Below are 20,063 nucleotides of genomic sequence, written 5' to 3' on the forward strand. Positions count from 1 at the left end.
GGTTGAAAGGCCGACCAGACAACTGGACACTTAGCATATTAGGCTTTTATTATATAGGATTAAGTGTTCTATAACATGGATGAAAAGATGTAACAATTTACCTTTTGGTGTTTCATAGGTATTACCACATGTAGATGACATATACAACCTATATAATAAAAGAGAAACATGTAAATTGACCGTCCCTTTGCTACACTCACCAGCCAATCAGGGTGAACATACAAATTAACCCAACAAAGATGGTGAGTTAATTTGAATACACAGGCGCCAGGTGGAGAGCAGAAGCAGGAGAGCCAGCAGCTTGGGGGGATGTGGTTCCCTTGGTCGCTCCCAGTGCGGGGAGCACCAGGAATTCTGGGAATAGTAGTTCTGATGGCAGCCCCAGGACTGGAAGCAGAAGCCCAGAGTGCAGTGAGCACCAGGAATCCTGGGGATTGTAGTGCTGGTGACAGACGGATCTCCCAGACACTAGAGTAAAATGAGCCTGGAGCAAGTTACTGTTGCAGTGCGGGATAGAGAGAAAGCAAAGGCGAGAGACATAAGTAAAATCAGGGTGTCTAGGAAAAATTAAAGGGAAGATATCCTAAAACTTCCAGGAAATCTCCACCAATGAAGCAAAGAAAAAAAAATGCCTCTATTATTCTGTGAGCAACAAACCAAACTGGGTTGGGGTCTCAGACAATTCGCTCATATGATTGCAAAGACAGACAGAAACTCCCGGACTGGAGAGGGCTCCCCTGAGGGCTCCCAGATTGGAGAGGGTGCAGGTCGGGCTGAGGGATGCCCCCTCAACCCCCCCACTCCCCCACCCCCATGCACGAATCTTCGTGCACCAGGCCCCTAGTGTATTATAACAGAGACTTGACATTACACACCCAAACCAGAATCCTTAATTTTTTCTCAGATCTTCTTCCTTCTTAACAAAGGGTGTCAATGAAATCCCAGAAGTCACTTTGATTCAGTTGTCAGCAAGTTTTATTGACTCCACCCCCATAATGGTTTCCTAAAACCATCTCCTTTTCCCCACCCTCATCCAAGCTACCATCTCTACTACCTAGATTATTGCAATAGATTCCTAACCAGAATTTGCCCCCTTAGTATCCATTCTCTGCCTATCAGCCAGAACAATCCTTAAAGAATTAAATTGTTATTTTCCCCAGTCATGTTCAGCATAGACATCATGCTCCTTCCTCCTGCCCATCCTCATACTGCGCCCTTCTTCCATGTTCATCATGCTACAGCCTCACAGGCTTCCAGTTTGTGTCTCCATAGGTTTTAGGGTCTCTATAGAGCTCTCTTGTCTTCCTGAAAGCCCTTCCCCTGGTCTTTTGCATGGTTGGTTCTTCTTGTACTTTTTCTTCTTATTTATTTATTGGATTAATAGTACTTTCTTATGGCGATCTTCCTAGATTTCTGAATAACTAACTATCCAGGTACTATCAAATAACTACTTATAAGTTTCTGAAGTTTTTATTTTGAGGAAGGGGTGACATCCAATATTAGTTCAAGGTACTGGATTGGAGTATGCTGCAGGGGAAAATCAAGGCTGCAGAAGAGTTTTCAATATTATCCTCGTGAGACTGAGTTGAGGCCAAAAAAAAAAAAAAAAAAAAAAAGCATCCTTTTACTGGAGAAAAGAATGTGGAAAGAACAAACTTTTTTACCTAAAGAACAGGCTTCTATGATGCATGACTTTTATGAAAACTTGGAATTTCAGGTCTTTTCTTAGTAGGTAATAGATTAGTTTATTCATTGATATGTTGATTTATATTTCTCTGTGTACCTTGGGATTATATAATAAGAAAAAGGTACAAATTTAGTTATTAAGACCGTAGGGGAAAAACAGGCATAGGGGAGTCAGCTGTATTATGGTTACATATAGCCCAAATCAATTTTGGGGATGTAGTTATTTTTGCAGTTCAAAAGTCTCATTTGCATATAATCATAGCCATGTCCCATTTTGCCCAAATTGACAGGTTATCAAATCCTTTTCAACGAGAGTTTGGGACATTGCCATAGTACAACATTTATATTTTTAAAGTAAAGTCAGTGTGGTATATTGTTACATGAATGATTGGTCCCCAATAGCCAAACCTTCTAGTACCTAAGGTCATGATTTTTTTGATCCTGTGATTTTAATCTTTAGTGAATGGGACATTAGCAAAGATGATTCAGGCAGAGGCTCTGAAAAGGAATGTGCATTGGGGCTTATTTCATGTTGTTTTTTTCTAGGGTATTTTAGTATGCATCAATAAATAGCTGATGGCCCTAACCAATTTGGCTCAGTGGATAGAGCTTCGGCCTGCAGACTGAAGGGTCCCAGGTTCAATTCTGGTCAAGGGCATGTACCTTGGTTGTGGGCATATCCCCATTAGGGGGTATGCAGAAGGCAGCTGATCAATGTTTCTAACATTATTCCTCTCCTTTCCTCTCTGTAAAAAATCCATAAAATATATATTTTTAAAAATAAATAGCTGATGTAACTGGTGTCCTACATAGTCTATTTATGGGCTTTAAAATGCTTTAGATTTGAAGGTTCATACTGGAAAATTAAATGACATGCCTTCTACATGGGACCTTGGTGGCCATCGATGACTAGAGCCTGAGTTCCTTCATATATTGTTCTCCAAATGAAGTGTCTTGTTTTGGGGCCTTCAGAGGCTTGCTAAAAATGTAGAGCTCCTTACAGACATAGTAATACTAGTATTTCAGCGTTATTCTTTTAAAAGTTAAACATTATTACTTGAACTCTTATTCAGAAAATTGAAACTGAGACCCTGAGTAACAATAGGCAGATTTATGACTGGAAGAAAGGAAAAATATACTATTTCTCTGAGATTGGGATTTTTATTTACAACTTCTCTAAATTTAGCACTACCCCATAAATAAGCAAGACAGCATTTATGTTAAATTAGAGAATCTATAAATCTAGAGTATGTGAACACAATGTGAAATAACTGTTTTTGGAAGAAGCGTAATTTAGATACTGTCAATAACTTCTTCCTCTTAGTAAAATTTTTCTTTGAAGAGTAGCATGCATCCAGAAAAGAATACAATTATGAGTACAGCTTGTTGAATTTTATAATAATTAGTTTTAAAGTGTGACAAGAGTCTTTTAAGACATTTGTGTGTGTAGTTTTGATATTTTGTAAGTAACAGGTAATCCAACTCAAAATAGCTCAGGAAAGCAGAACATTTACTGTTCTTGTACCAAACAGCAGAGGAATTCTTAGACGTAGCTTGAGGTAGGACGCAAACTGTGTAAATCAGGCTTGGTTTCTGTCTTTTAGTTCTTAGGCAGGCTTTCTTCTTCTGCTTGCAAAGAGGCATCTAGCAGCTCCTGGGGCCACTTCCTTCATGGATCGAAGGAAAGAGAGTCTTTTGATAGCTCGCGAGGAGAAATAATGCACCTATCCCTGAACCAATCATGAAGAGCCAGGGATAGGTATAATGATCGATTTAAGTCCAGCAGGGCCAATGAATCTGGGCAGTCTCCCTCGAGCTGAGTGGCTTAGAATGGGGAAACAGTGGTAAGTCAGGGAGCTAAAGCAGGGAAAGGGGGGAGTTAGATTTCAGGGAAGCAACAAGCAATTATTCATTACAGAGCAAAAAGTGACAATTTTACAAACCCATATCTGATATTCATTAACTGAGTGATATATTAATCTATAGTTCATCCATTTTCTCATATATAGAAAGTTTCCCCTGGATTAACTATGGTTTCTTTCTTAATTCAGGTGAGTAGGAAAAAGCCTTCTGACTATGTGACTAAGACATTCCAAGTCATGTTTCTACCACAAGTTAAAAATTCTAAACTTCTATGGAAATAAAAGACTTAAAGTTCCAGTGTATCTCCAGAAGACATGATTCTGATGGTGAAATGACATCAAAATTTAAAAATTATTTTAGAGTTCTAATTGCATGTTTTATTTTTTACAGAAAGACTATAAAAGAGATCTAGAGACTGAAATTAAAGGAAAGGGCATGCAGGTGAGCACAGACACACTTGATATCCAGAGAGCCAAGAAAGCATCCGGAATGGCCAGCCAGGTAAGAAATGAATGACATACAAAGTTTAAAAAAACATACTGAATTGTATATAGAACGAGTACAAATGGTATTTCCACGTGTGTGGCTTTGAGATTTGAACACATAAATATCTACATTGCTCTGGAAGGTTAAGCAAAGCACTGAAGATTCCTTTCTACTCTTTTAGATAGAATATAAGAAAGATCTGGAAACAGAAATCAAAGGGAAAGGAATGCAAGTGAGCATGGACGTTCTGGATATGCTGCGAGCCAAGAGGGCATCGGAAATCTATAGCCAGGTTGGTGTCGTTAAGCTGCTCAGAACAATGTATCCTAACAGCCAGTCACCATGTGTTTTGTGCATTGCTATGATTGATACCTTTTTGAGGGCACTGAATTCAAAGTCAGTGCCCTCCATTGTAAAGGAACCATTGGCCAAACTTAATTAACTTCACTAATGAAAGGGACAACTGCTGCAGATTCAATTCCACGGACATTATTCACTGTCAGAGCTCCCCTGCTGGAGCCCCTATTTTGCATTCAAGGACATTTTGACCTTTAAAAAACACACCAGAAAACTGTATTGCATACTTGGATTTAATGTTCACGACAGAAACAAGATTACAAATGAATTAATTGTCTTTTTCCCCATTTCATAATGAGTATTATCTTTAAAATAGCTCCAACTAAAACTGAAAGTGAGTAAAACTGCACAAAGTGTAAAGTGAAAGTGAATCTATATATATATATAAATATATATATATATATATATGTAACAGTTGTAACGGAACGACCAAAACGACCAGTTGCTATGATGCACACGGAGCAAGCAGGCAGGTGAGTGGTTAGGGGCGAGCAGGCAGGCAGGTGAGCAGTTAGGAGTGAGCAGGCAGTCAGGCAAGTGGTTAGGGGCAAGCCGTCCTGGATTTCGAGAGGGTGCAGGCCAAGCTGAGGAACTTTCCCTTCTCCCCCACACCCCACAAATTTTGTGCACTGGGCCTCTAATAGTGAATAAAAATTAAGAACTAAGTTTTGTTTTTGGTTTTGTTTTTTTGGTAAGATGCCAAATTTAACCTCAGGAAAACTTGATATGGGTGGAATAATGACCACAAAAGAAAATATTTAATGGAAGAATTAAAATCTGATTTGAGTAAAAATTTTCATTAGTGAAATATTTCCCTGCTGTAAAATTTACATGGAAAAGAATGAATCTCAGTGGAAAATAAATAGTAAAGGGGATGAACTAAATTTAGTTAATGGGGTTTATGCTGAAAATAACGTTTAACCAAATTTTTTTAAATTCTGGTTAAAATATAAGCAAGGAGTCTAAACATCTGCTGGCTAAAAAATGTGAGAATCAAGATGGCAGAGTCAGCTGTCAAAGGAGTTGTCTGCTTCTCAGCCCTATCAGATGACAGCAGTTGGGATGGCCCTGATGTGCATGTCCATCTGTCCTCAGTGTCTCGTGATGGCATGTGAACTTGGAGAAGTGCTCGAACTAAATCAGCTAAACTAATATCCTAGACCAGTGGTTCTCAACCTTCCTAATGCCACGACCCTTTAATATAGTTTCTCATGTTGTGGTGACCCCTAATTTCATTGTTACAAATTGAACATAATTAAAGCATAGTGATTAATCACAAAAACAATATGTAATTATATATGTGTTTTCCGATGGTCTTAGGCGACCCCTGTGAAAGGGTCGTTCGACCCCCAAAGGGGTCGCGACCCACAGGTTGAGAACCACTGTCCTAGATAAATATGTAAAATAGACAAAAAGCCATTTGAGTTAGTGGAGAGAAGTTGCTATCTCAGGAATACCAAGCTCATTCATTCATTCATTCAGCAAATACTTCCTGAGCACCTGTTTACATACAAAATTAGATATGATTTTGCTCTTTGGGAGGTACAGGTTAATTTAATAACCATGCAAGGAGAGTATGACAAACCATGATATATGCTATGAGAAGGTAAAGGAATCAAGAGTAAAGGCTTTACGAGGAGATAATGCCTCAGCTGTCAGAATTTCTGTTTTAACTTACCAGTGTTGATTTTTAAAAATTATTTTGGACACAGTGGAATTCTAGAGGATGTAATGATGCTATGGTGCATTTCAACATGAACAAAATTACCTTTCCTAACAAGCAATAGTGTGTCATAATGGTTAACATTACTGATTTTGGAATTAGAGTGCCCGGTTTTAAATCCTAGTTCTGACACTTCTTACTTAGTGACTCAGTTTCCCTATCTGTAAGAAGGAATAATAAAATAATTTTTATTTTAAGGCACTATTACCTTAATCAAATATATCTTTTTTTAATCCTTACCCAAGGATATGTTTTTATTGACTTTTAGAGAGAAAGGAAGGGGAAAGGGAGATAGATAGATGATAGATAGATAGATAGATAGATAGATAGATAGATAGATAGGTAGAGAGCGACATTGATATGTGAGAGAAGCATTGACAATCAACAGGTTGTCTCCCATATATGCCCTGACCAGGGATTGAACCCAAAACCTAGGTATGTGCCTTGACTGGGAATTGAATCCATAATCTTTTGGTGTACAGGACGACACACCAGTCAACTGAGCCACCCAGCCAGGGCTCAAATGTATCTTTACTTGAAGTAGGAAGAACATAAACCCAGAAGCACAAAAACAAGAAGATATAGAGAGCTGGGTTACTTGCAGGAACTATGGGGTAACTGTGAGCAGGGGTGGGACTGCTCCTAAAAGAGTAGGTTCTAAACAAAGAGTGGCTTAGAGGTCACGCCTTCCTGAGGCCTGGAATGGACAGGGGTGGGACCCCTGCCTGAGCAGAGGTGAGGCTGCTCCCTGACCGCTGGCTTACTCGGTTAGCATACCCCTTATGTTTGCTGTTGCATCAGCAACTGCTTTGAATCATATGATATAACTTGCAGCCAGGTGGTAAAGTTGAATTTGAAGTAGTATCACTATCATTTTCTCTGTCTCTGTCTCATATGTGCACACACACAAAGTTTCAGGTTGATATTAACTGTTCGTATTTCTAGAAAAAGTATAAAGATGAAGCAGAGAAGATGCTTTCTAACTATTCTCCTGTGGCAGATACTCCTGAAATCCAGAGAATTAAGACAACTCAACAAAACATTAGTTCAGTGAGTAGCCATTATTTCTTTTTAGTCGCCTCCTTGAAATTGTATTTTGTACGGAGGACCTTCCCTCATTGTCTCATTTATTTTTCTGCATTACTTGAATTTTCTATCTGTATTATCTTTATTTCTTTATTATGATTGTTTTAGAATTACAAATCCAAATTTTCTTCTTTAGTACAAGCTATAGTTATTTTTAACTGAATTTATTAATTTTCACTCAGAAAAAGAGGTCTTAATCTTCTATACATACCTTTATCTTGAAGATGAAAATAGTCAGATGAAGAGATTTCCTTCCCAAGCTTACTAGTTTGTAACCAGTTCTTAAACTTTCATATATTTATTTTGAGCAATAAGAATTGTATCAGCGCCATTAAGAAATTGGGGCCCTAGCTGGTGTGGTTCAGTGGATAGAGCGTTGGCCTGCGGACTAAAGGGTCCCAGGTGTGATTCCAGTCAAGGGCACATGCTTGGGTTGTGGGCTCAACCCTCAGTGGGGGGTGTTCAGGAGGCAGCTGATCAATGATTCTCTCTCATCATTGATGTTTCTATCTCTCTCTTCCTCTCCCTTCCTTTCTGAAATCAATGAAAATATATATTTAAAAAAGAAAAAAAAAGAAATTGGGTCTATGTTTAATGGATATATGAACTTGAATTGTACGATATAACTTGCAGCCATGTGATAAAAAACTGACCATATAGCTAGTATTTTTCTTTGTTTATTTTGTTAATCTACACCTGAGGATTTTTTTTTCCATTGATTTTTACAGAGAGTGGAATGGAAGGGGAGAGAGAGAGAGAAACGTCGATGTGAGACAGACACATTGATTGGTTGCCTCCCGCATGGGTTGCAACCAGGGCCAGGGATCAAGCTGTAACCAGTATGTGCCCTTGACCAGAATCAAACCTGGTACCCTTCAGTCTGTCGGCTGATGCTCTATCTACTGAGCCAAACCGGCTAAAGCCATACAGCCAGTATTTTAATGTAGAATTTAGCTCATTTAGTAGCTAAGCAAATGTCTCATCAAAATATAAATTCTATTAAGTCTGATAACTTCTGAAATATTTTTCTACTTGCTAAAAAATTGACAAGTGCTAATGGGCAAGTGCCTCTGAGTCTTCATAGTCAGGCTGTGCTAAGAAATGGAGTCCTGTTGGAAGGCAGGGTTTGAGAAAAAGGCTGTTTTGGCTCTCAAGTCCTGTGATTTCATGGTATTCTAGATTTCTAGCTTTTGGAGAACATCTCTCATGTCACTCTCCCAACCCTGACATGTGGGTTATCACACTTCAAAAGAGGAATTCATTCTGTCCTCATGGCTTTCTTATAATTCTTCTATTTTTGTTATTTTTTGTACAGCACTTTTTTTTGGTTTATGTTGGAAAGGCGTAGATGTTGGTGGGGTGGAAAGACATGGGGAGTATAATGAATAAATGGAAGATGAGGAAAATACTGAATTATGTTGATGATGATAGAGTTAATATTTTCTTTAAAGAGAACGAGGGCATTTTTGTGTTTGGAGATTAACACCTGCTTAAAATTTCATGCTGTTTTTGAATTAGTGAACTTTTATAGTGTGCACTTTGATTTTTCTCAAATACCCATGTGGCATTTATATTTGAAGAAGGAAACTCTAGTTCTCTAACATATTCTTAGAGCAAATAATTTGTAGCCATTTAAGATACCAAGCATGCCTTAGGACATGCATAAGAGGGTTACTTGTAGGATTATGGCCTATGAAACCAAAGTTGGGCATTTATTCTCATAATGGATTATTTAATTGATTAATGTGCCAATGGTACTCATAAATAGAAGCTGTAATCACATTACTCCAAGACTTGAGAAATTGTCTTTTATAAAAATCAAGTCTAGGGTTTGAATGCTAATAAGCGTGTAGTTATTATTTCATTCTCTTATAATAAAGGTATTTTATAAGAAAGAAGTGGGAGCTGGCACAGCAGTAAAAGATTCTCCAGAGATTGAACGAGTGAAGAAAAATCAGCAGAATATTAGTTCAGTAAGTTCTCTGTGGCATTAATTATCCTTTCCAAAAGCAAATGTAAGTTAGATAAATGTTTTTCATTCTTTACTAAACTAGTTGCCTTTTTCTTTTATTCTTTACTTTGTTGACATGCTATTTCATCAAATATCAAATATCTAACTTTCAGAAGGAAATTTGTAGCCTTGTTCCCCTTGAACCTAAAGCAGTGTTTCATCTTGCTGTATCATAGAGCACAAGAGATCGATCACTTTAATAGTATAGTCGTGACATCTAGGACTAGATTTTATCTTTTTAAACAGAATTTTCACTGTATTAAATTTTGTAGAGAAAGGATACATTTCAGTACCTCTCTGCAACTTGGAAGAAAGGAATTTTGCCCTGGAGAATGATTAAAGGCCTTAGAACATTTATTTGGTGTCTTAAGAGAAGGTTTCAAAGGCCCCATTGGCCTCTACCTCTTCCAGCTTCTAGCAAAGGAAAACGTACACTTTAACTATCATTTGTAAATTAACTTCCCTTCCATTTTCTTTTGAGCTAGATGGGATGGTTGGAGAGGTGCTTAATGTTATGGGTATAATAACAAAATTGCTTGACATTGACAATGGATAATTGCTATCCGTACAGCAATGGGCATCCTTCCATGTATGTTTAGTTTGTTGACGAGGAAGTCTAAAGGGTTCTTTTCTTGAATCCCCATTTAGGCCTTCTCTTTACCTTCACCCTTGGAGGCCAAGCCTTTTTTTAAGTAATACAAGTGAAAATTCCTTGATTCTATTCATGTGTCAGGAACTCCAATAGTTACATGGCATTCATTTTAGAATATGAGTGTGTGCTGGCATTTGGGGAGAAGAAGCAGGAAAGGCAACTAATGCTGTAGTAAAATGTACTTCAAAATGAATTTATAAGAAATCTACAGAATGCTGGTGTAATAAAATCTCTGTAGCATGAATGAAGGTATCTCCTGCAGAAAGTACAAGGAGAAGGGCCTAATGCTGAGGGTATATACATGTGCTGTGCCCCACATGGAGAGAGCCTGTGTCAGGCAACACTCCGGTCTGGTAGGAAATTAGTTTGGCAGAAAAGTGTAAAATGTTTGTTTCCTTCACTTCCAAATGATAATATTTGAAATGTACACATCAGTGTAGTGGAATATAATGTTAAAAATGTTCTGTAGCGTGCAGTTCTATTGCCTACAGTGAAATGACTGTGCCATTTTGATTAGAGTCCCATGGAAAACAAAAGTGTTCATCTTTAATCATGTTTAACTTCTCACCCGAGGAAAATCACACCAAGTAGTACAGTATATCATTTGTTCTCCCAGCGTCCCACTGCCTCTGCCAGCACAATAAATGCATAGTTCTGCATCTCTGTGAGGTTGGGCCATAAACTCCTGCTTAGTATTCAAATGGAAAGTTGCCCTTTCAAGATTAGCTAGATCTGTCAAACCAAGATATGATTCTCTAACATTTAAAGATCTCGACATTTTCCACCTCCAGAGTACAAGCCTTTTAGCTATTAGCTTTCTCTAAGAACCATTTCTGAATCTTATTTAGTGGTAGCCTGTTTCAGCATACTCTCAATTTAACTCTTTTGGATCCAGACTAATATTGGCATTATTACTCACATTAAATCCATAGACACTGCCATAGATGGTATCTGAGGTATTTAGGTACCACTTTTTTGTGACTCCCCGCATGGATTTTAGCTTTAAACACCTTAAATGCTACCCAGTGATTTCTAAAATGTGTTTGTGTTTTTTTTGTAGATTTAAGTCTTTGCTAAGCTTCAGTGTGTGCCTCTTTAGCCTATGTTTTCACATCTAAATATATAGTTGTGTCCTTTTTTTGAATCCAATCTTCCATGAATTTTAGACATTAAAATAATAACCTGATATGATGGCATTTATAAGTTAAAGAGCTGTTTCTTGTCCCGTAAATAAATGTGTTCTGGTATTACCATTTGTTGGGTTGATGTTCCTCTAGATCAGGGGTCCTCAAACTACAGCCTGTGGGCCACATGCAAATACAAATATTGTATTTGTTCCTGTTTTGTTTTTTTACTTTAAAATAAGATATGTGCAGTGTGCATAGGAATTTGTTTATAGTTGTTTTTTTTTTAACTATAGTCCGGCCCTCCAACGGTCTGAGGGACAGTGAACTGGCCCCCTGTTTAAAAAGTTTGAGGACCCCTGCTCTAAATAGATTTGAAAGAGGAGCTTTTCAGTGAATTGTGTGCCAGGTTATAGTCTGGCTTTCCATGACATGATTGTGAAGGTAGAAGACAGTTGCTGACTTTCTGCTACTGGTTTTTCTATAGTGATTAGGACACAGTGGCCTCTGTTTTTAGAACAAGTACCTCTACCTCCCCCTTTCTCTTCTTTTATCATGGCCACATTTATTTTTTCCTTATTCTGGATTATTGGAATGCTCTTAGTCAACTAAGCAGTGTTCCCAAGATTCAGTAGCTAACTTAATTTGACATTTGCCTTTAAATATGTGGTAAATTTAACATAGCAATAAATAGAAACTGCATTTTGTAGAGACAATAATAAATTATGATATTACCTCAAGTATTTTCCAAGGTTTTTTTATATTTGCCTAATGACAAAACTTATTATCATAAACAACATTTTCTTACTTTAATTAAAAAACTCCTACAATGATGGATAGGTGAATAGATATGGACTTATTTGTACTGTATATAAAGGAATCCTGAAAGTATCAGATCAAATAAAAATTTGTATTCCCATTGAAGGAAAATTAATGTTGGAATTAGGAAATTTCAATTATGCAATAGTTACAAATGAAGAATTTTAAACTTTTTAAAAGCATTGTGTTGAATAACACCCACATTTTTAAAAATAAATTATGCAGGTGAAATACAAAGAAGGGATAAAGCATGTAACAGCCATTTCTGATCCTCCAGAGCTAAAGGGAGTTAAAGGAAACCAGAAGAACATCAGCAGTGTAGGATCACATTTCCTGAAGTATTGTTTGCTGTTTTACTGGCTAGCACCATACATGACACTTACAAAGGTGGAGGCCCATTATGGTGAATACCATTCAGGAGGGCCAGTTCTTGAAAGGCAGAGATAGGGTCTCACACACCTTCATGGCCTCCATGACACCTAGCCCATGCTTCATGTGCATTTGCCTATTTACAAAACACAAACATGTTGTTGAATTCCTACTATATTTTTATTTTGGGGGGAATTCAAAGATGAGTAAGGCAAACCCTAAAGTTAAGGCTGTGAATATTCTCAAGGTCTCTAGGAGAAACAGGCATGAAAAAGTAATGATGATGCATTAAGTGTTATAACAATAACGAATATTTATTGGGTGTTTACTCTGCTTTTTGAGTACTTTACATGCAATATCTCATTTAATAATAAGTAATAATTCCTCTTGCAAAATGATGTAGGGAAATGCAGAGAAGGAAGGCTGTGTTAGTGAGAGAAAAAAATTGACATTTGAGTTAGAGCAGGAAGAATTAATCAAGGTTTGGGATGGGTTTGCTGGGGAACGGCCTTGCTGGCAGAGCAAACTGATTCTGTTCAGAATCCAAGGCTTGTTCAAGCTGGAGGAGGCTTAGTGTGATGGGCACTTGGGGTGAAGTGTGGCACAAGATGATGGTGGGGTCTTTAAGGGGGCAGTTGGGAGACGCACAGTGTCCCTTAAATGTGGTTCACACATAGATGCAGTTCAGTGGCTTGCTGATTATTAGGCCTTGATTCAGTGATTAAGCAGTCTTAATGTGTTCATCATAGAAGCATAACACTCCCTTAAAAATAACTTTATTTGAAAAGAATAGCTAGTAAAAGAACTGAAAAAATATATAAATCACAGCACAGATGGCATCTGGCATGACACATAGGTAAGTGGTTTGCAAATGGTGGATATTTAGGTAACACTGGAATAGCGGGGACGAATGTGGACCCTGGACGGTTGGCTCAATCCCATCTCCAGGCCTTACTTGTTCTATAACCTTCATAAGCCACCCGGCTCTCTAAGCCTCGTTTCCTCATCTGTAACACAGGGACTAAAGTATTAAGTGAGATATTGCCTATAAAGCACTTGGCATGTTTGCAAATGGATGAATGCAAAATATGAACAATCTCCACATCACCCTTATGTCCCCAAACCTACATCCACCAGAAATCAGCTTCACTAGTCTCTCCACATCAGTAATGCTGTTCTACAGATTTTCCCCTCTGAGCTCTACCCAGAGCAATCTCCATGTATCTTGCAGCCCATAGAGATTACACTGCACCTTGCCTCACTTTGACTCACACAGTTATCCCAGACACAGAGTCTGCCTAACCCCTCAACATGCACGCCATGGCACAGAGAAGGTCACACATTGTAGAAGGGGCCTGTCCCTTTGTCGCTTATTTTCCAAACTTATCAAATGTCTCTTCATTTGCACATTCACTGCTGAGGGTGGAAACTCAAGTCCATTTTATCTGCAGGCCCTGTAGGCCTGGTAATTTCTTAGGAAAAAAAATCCCTTATGCTAAATTTAAACTCTAAAAAATCACTACCATGTCCTTGCGGAGTTCCTTATAGGATTTTAACTGTGAGTTTTACTTTTGCCTGTCAAAAATTCAGTTGATGGACATACCATTTTTCCCCCTTGGTGTTGGCTGCTCATTTATTTTCTGGGGTGTGTGGAATTGCTAGGAAAGCTGACCGCAACTGATGGGTCTGAAGCCCTGGCTCAGCAAAGGCACCTCTATGCTGCAGGCCAGGAAAACTTCCTTACTGCTCTTCCAGAGGGCAAGCCTTCCAAGGTTGGATGTTTTCAGAGAAGACAACTGTGAGGTTCATGGTTTCTTTCTATCGTGACCGTTCACCCCTAAGGTACAAGCATAGAGCTGATATAATCCCCCTTTCTTTTGAAATATAAAATGGTAACTTGATCAGTGTTGCTTTACTGCAATGAGGAAATACATTCACAGAAGGAATCATTTGCTATCACTGATAAGGTCAAATACATGATGCAGTTGGAAGAGTAACAACCAAAGGTGGGATTTGAAACATTTGGACAAGAAAAAGCGTAGTCTGGGATCAATATGATGAAGCCTCTCAGCAAGGCATATTTCACTTAGGATCCCGATGGAGAGTCTAACTAATGAATGCTCCGCAGCATGCGCATCTCCTCTAATCCTGCCGGTGGAGGGGCAGCCGTTTCCTTCCCGCAGCCTCACGCTGTCTTGCCCTGTGTTCCCAGCTCCAGTACAAAGAGCAGAGCTACAGGGCAACCCCAGTCAGCATGACACCAGAGATAGAGAGAGTGAGGAGGAACCAGGAGCAGCTGAGTACGGCAAGTTGTCTCTGTTTTCTCTTATTGTATCACACATTACACATTCTTATTCATCACAGCACTCTCTGAAAACCTTTGAACCCTCTGCATCGTGATGGTCCTTCTCACAGGCACACATGGGAGGGCATGAACTGGGGCACTCCCATGGGAGTGTAGGAAATTTGGGGTTGTTTTACTATAATTTAGACATTTCTGTTTATTTAAAAAATCTTCAATAAGCACACCAATGTGCCAGACATTATCCTGGTCACTGGTACACAGAGATGGATAAGACCCAGTTCCTGTCCTCATGGACCTCGTGATTCAGTTGGTAGATCCCTAAAACGACATCCAGGCAAGGACCTGGGGAGTTGGGGGTCTGCTGTCAACGGAGAGAAAAATGATCGGCTGGAGTAGGTCAAAAGAAGACCTGGGGTCCTAAGACATACTGTCATGGCAGGAAACCTTATAAATAAAGTGGGAAAATTATTTGACCAGTCAGTAATCTGTTGCTAATTAAGCAATGTAATTAACGCTTATGAGGTACCTCTACTGTGGACCCTGTGCTACAGGCCTTATGTGACCCCATGAAGTGGTACAGTTTATTTCTCTGGTTTGCAGGAGTGGGAAATTGAGTCTGGGAGGCCAGAGAACATGCCGGGACCCACAATTTATAAGGGCAGGGCTGAGATTCTAGACCAGGCTTCCTGCGATTTAGAAATCCTTTCAAAGTTGCTACCCTCAATAGTTATTTTTCCTGTTTCTTGACCCTCTTAATGGAACTTTTACCGATATAAATGATAGCCTTCTTCTTCCAAGTAGATAATTTTAAAAGACTTTACAGTTTCAGTGAGTTCTCCCAGGTGGAGGACAAAATCAGGGTGAACATTGCTTGGTTCTCATAAGAGCCTTGGAGGATGGTGTGAATGAGAGATCTTTAGCTTCTTCCCATTTCTTTATCCTAATTTATTCATTTATCCAGTAGATACTTAGTAAGCCCCTGATACATGCTCAGTATTATGCTAGCCATCAGCTGTAAGAAAACAAAATCATCTTGGCTTCAAACTCACAGATATTCCAGAATAATAAAAATAATAAAAGGAACGAGGAGGAGAGAGGGAGGAAGAGATGGTGTTAGAGAAGGCAGAGAAGGGGAGGAGGTGGGATGGAGAGAAGAAGGGAAGCATGGAGCTCCTCTGGGTGCTGCCCAGCCCCGTCAGCCAGGGCTGAACCCCCACAGGATGAGACCTGTGTGGGGACCAACAATCAAAGCTACGCCTGTGAGAGAGGACACTGCTGTGGACAGTCTCAGCGCTGCACCTACTACTACGAACTCTGGTGTTGTGTTCTGGCTGGTGTGGACCATCATCATCATCCTGAGCTGCTGCTGTGCTGGCCACCACTGCCGGCCAAGCACCCAAGCACTGCCTACCGGCCCACAGTGGGAACATTAAATCAACCTGATCACCTACCAAGAAGCCCACAGTTAGCGCTGCCATTTTGTTTCATGCCTTCCAGCTACAGCAGCAGCAGCAGCTGCCTGTACAGTGTGGCTCTGTGGGCAGCAGTCCCCAGGCGCCAATCCCACCAGGGGCCCCCAGGGGGCACAGAGCAGCCCTTTTTCTGGGCCCAGCAGAAGCAGCATGTGACCCCCCACCATCATCGCTGACCCTGAGCCCTCCAACACAAACACGCCAGCCAACCCACAGCCACCAAAGCCCCTGGAACGAATCCCAGTGGCTCTGTCTCTGTCCTGGGAACTGGACCCTGAGGCCTTGCTGGACACGGATTCCGAATGTAAGGAGGAGCTGCTGAAAGATTATACCTGCGAGTAGGACGGCCCCCTTCCCGACAGCAAGGACAAGATGCCTGGCAGACATCGCCACTTCATGGGTGACTTGGGCATTGAGGTGTGTGTGTGTGTGTGTGCAACAGGCGCTGCCACAGTGATGACCTCAAAGAGCTGAACACTCAGGGCCGATGCTCTGGATGGAGCCCTGGACTTCTACCACCGCTGCCATGTGTGGCCCCTGGAGACGAGGAGGAAGGGCTCGCCCAGCCTTCCAAGGAGCAGGCCTGAGACCCTGGGCACCCTCACCTGCCAAGGCCACCCTCATGCCTGCTCCTGAATACCATCAATGAGCAGGACTCCCCAGACTCCCAGCGCAGCAGCTTCCCCCGCAAGAGCAGACCCTGTCTGTACCTGAGAACTTGGCAAAGCAACCAGGGCAGGGGAGAAGCAAGAGAGAAGCATAGGTGACTTGCAGAGAAAGTGGTATATCTACTCGGTTTGTTGTTTTTTTTCCCTTTTACCTTTCTTGGCCCCTCCACTCGCATTTTCCTACATCTTCCGATGCCTCTCCCCTCGCAGAAGCACAGTGTTGTGGAGGGCTGAGAAGCTGGTTCTGTGACTCATTTCAATTCCCCACCATCATTTCCATTTTCCCCTTTTCAAGTCAGGCAGATCTCACTAGCTGCTTACGTCAGGGAGATGTGTGTTACCGAAGCCCCCAAGGAAGGGGCTTGAGACTGTGCCCTGAGGTGATGCTTAGTGAAGGAGGGGATGTTGGCTCTGGTGTTAGCGTAAACAGGGGTCCTCAAACGACGGCCCACGGGCCACATGCAAATACAAATATTGTATTTGTTCCCGTTTTGTTTTTTTACTTCAAAATAAGATATGTGCAGTGTGCATAGGAATTTGTTCATAGTTTTTTTTTAAACTATAGTCCGGCCCTCCAACGGTCTGAGGGACAGTGAACTGGCCCCCTATTTAAAAAGTTTGAGGACCCCTGGTGTAAGTGAACTTAGCCGTGTCTCAGCCCGGAGAGGCGGCAGGTCTCAGCCCTGGATGAAGAAGGAAGCCCGCAGCGATGAGAGGTTGTCACCCCCTGCCAGTGTCTGCAGAACTGGACGTGGGCTAGCCCTGTGGGAGGGTGAGGGCTGACGGGCAGTTGTGTGGCAGGTGGGGAGGGGCTTGTTGCATTTCCAAATTCCAGGTGATGACATCGACATTGATGCATCACTGTGCATCCCTGAGGGGTCCTGCCCAGAGGGCTCTGGCTGGCTGCAGGCTGGTTCAGGTGCACAAGATTATACTGCCTTCTCTGGTTTTTCTGAAAGAAAAAGTGAGCTAAAACAAGAACTGTGCCAGTAGGCAGGCAATAATTGTGTTTGGAAAGGGGAGTCTGTGGTTCTTGCCCAAGTTGGCCTTCAAAGAGCCTGGCTGCAGTTGAGGAGGAGACGTTTTGTGTACAGGCTGGGCTGGGTGGACTCTCTCTTTGGAGCTTCTGTGGGTGCACAGGAGGGAGCCGCGGCAGCGGAAAGAGTACAGCGTTCTGCATCTCTGCCCCTTGGTCTGTACCAACAGGTGACCAGGCCTCTCCTCCACCCCAAGGACAGTCTGCCGGCCTTCATGTCGCTGTTCTGTCTGAACAAATGCAGAGGCAACCCCGTAGCCTGGCTCACACTCAGGATTTTTTTTTTTTAAATATATTTTATTGATTTTTTACAGAGAGGAAGGGAGAGGGATAGAGAATTAGAAACATCGATGAGAGAGAAGCATTGATCAGCTGCCTCCTGCACACTCCCCACTGGGGATGTGCCTGCAACCAAGGTACATGCCCTTGACCGGAATCGAACCTGGAACCTTTGAGTCCGCAGGCTGACGCTCTATCCACTGAGCCAAACAGGTTAGGGCGAGGATTTTTTTTTTTATTCTGAATCTCTCTCTCTCTCTCTCTCTCTCTCTCTCTCTCTCTCTCTCTCTCTCCCTCCCTCCCTCTCTCTCTATCTCTCTTTCTCTCTCCCTACCTCCCTCTTTTTCTCTTTCTCTCTCCCTACCTCCCTCTTTCTTTTTTCCCTCCCTCCCTCCCTCCCTCCCTCCCTCCCTCCCTTCCTTCCTTCCTTCCTTCTTTCCTTTCTTTCTTTCAAACTGACCCCTTGGGGAAAAATGCCTTGGTTATCTGTGATTTTCATGCTCCCCGTCCCTGTGAGTGGGGTAACTAATCGCTGTAGCCTATGTAAAGAGTCTGAGTGGCCTGGGCGGGTGGGGGTGAAGGTGGCCTCCAGAAGGACCACATGATCCTGGCTACTGTAGTTTGGCTTCAGATAACCAGCTGAGCTTTGATAGGGATAATCTGAATGAGGAAAGCAAGCAGCCGAAACTAACATTCCCTGCCCAGCCCTGTTCCTATGAAGAGGTTGGTTCTCCCCCCGCTCTTGACCGATGATATTCAGACGAGGCATTGACATTATATTAAAAAGGAAGAAATATATATGTATACAAAAATAGGTAAATCTAAGGCTGTGAGGTGAATGAGTGTGTTCAGAGTCCACAAAACCAAAATCCATGTTGAACAAAGTACAGTCCGTACACAATGACTTTTTGGATAATCTGTGTGTGCCTGTTTGTTGTATGAGAGACCCCAGCCCTGTTTTCCTGTGAATAGACTTTGAATGGCAGCCATCCTGCTCCCATTAAGCTCAGGTTTGGAGCAAATATGGCCTCTCCAGGTAATTCACTTTACGCATGTACTGGTTATGAACAGAGCCTCCCTGTGTTCTCGGGTGCGTTCAGCAGCATTGTTGACAGTGGTCCCCAGGGTTTGCCGGAGACACTGTCCTGGGAGGAGAGGTACTCTGCCCATCATGCCATCTGCACGTGCTCCGTGGATGCTCAGAGGCCTGTGTTCTGTTTCCTGTAAATGGAAACGTGCTCTGAACCTGTTTGCCTCCGTGGGCTGCCCCTGGCCCTCGGTATCAGCCTGCTGGGGGTGTCCACCGCCACTCAGGGCAGCAGGTGAAAGTGGAACTTCAGACAGAAGCTTAACTGGATCTGCAGGGCCAAGCTTGGACTAGCTGTGGCCCAGACGTCAGCCCTGCCCCGAACTGATGGGAAGTCCAGTGCATGCCAGCAGCCGGAGAGTGGCAAGGGAGTGCATCAGCGCCTGCAGATGCCTTTCTTTCCTCCGTTAAAAAATCCCAAACAATTCACTGAAGTGTCTCCAAGGAGATCAGATTTTACTAAAATGAAGGAGGCTTCAGTTAACCAATCAAGTGGATGAACTCGGGCCCTCTCAAGGTTCCTTCCCCAGTTAGAGGGGAACTGGTATGCATGTTAGGGTTTACGGCAGCGTCCCACCCTAAAGACAGGAGAAGAGGATAAAGGAACCAGGGAGCTGGGCTTGATTCAGCACTCACCGTCTGGCCCCACCACGGGAGGCTACCCTGCGGGGAGAGGGAGGGGAATGGGGAGTTGAAGGACTAGTTAGGGGCCAGGGAGGTTTGGTGGCGTCTAGTACCCATCTGTCACCGTACATAGTTACTACAATATAATTGATTATGTTCCCTGTGCCGTGACTATTTTTATAACTGACAGCTTGTACTTCTTAGTCCCTTTGCCTTTTCACTGGTCCCCATTCCCTCCTCTTTGGTTTTTGATTTTTGAAGATTGAAGCCCTGGGTCAGATAGAGAGTCCTGGTCTTCCCAGGCTGCATGTGACCTCACTTCTGATGGTTCCCCCTTCTATGTCCAATACTTTTAGCCCTGGAATTTTGGCAGTTAGTTTGGATATTGAACAGAAAAATATTTATTAGAAGTTCAT

General features: G+C 41.8%; 1 protein-coding gene and 1 pseudogene across 10 annotated transcripts in view; both read left to right on the forward strand.

Moving 5' to 3' along the window:
• NEBL (nebulette) overlaps positions 1-20,063 on the forward strand; it is a 378,693-nt gene that overhangs the window by 326,495 nt on the left and 32,135 nt on the right. For 6 of the 10 annotated variants that reach the window (XM_036345417.1, XM_036345387.1, XM_036345376.1 and 3 more), the window contains 5 exons: positions 3,940-4,050; positions 4,217-4,327; positions 7,061-7,165; positions 9,082-9,174; positions 14,389-14,481. The exons of 2 other annotated variants lie outside the window; for them this stretch is intronic. In XM_036345417.1, the coding sequence (XP_036201310.1) occupies positions 3,940-4,050; positions 4,217-4,327; positions 7,061-7,165; positions 9,082-9,174; positions 14,389-14,481 (513 nt within the window). The remainder of the gene's footprint in view (positions 1-3,939; positions 4,051-4,216; positions 4,328-7,060; positions 7,166-9,081; positions 9,175-14,388; positions 14,482-20,063) is intronic. 2 more of the 10 variants (XM_036345407.1, XM_036345436.1) reach the window with 2 other exon arrangements.
• On the forward strand, positions 14,495-17,163 carry LOC118674137 (annotated as a pseudogene).

This window comes from Myotis myotis, unplaced genomic scaffold (assembly GCF_014108235.1).
Source record: "Myotis myotis isolate mMyoMyo1 unplaced genomic scaffold, mMyoMyo1.p scaffold_m19_p_1, whole genome shotgun sequence".
Lineage (NCBI taxonomy): Eukaryota > Metazoa > Chordata > Mammalia > Chiroptera > Vespertilionidae > Myotis > Myotis myotis.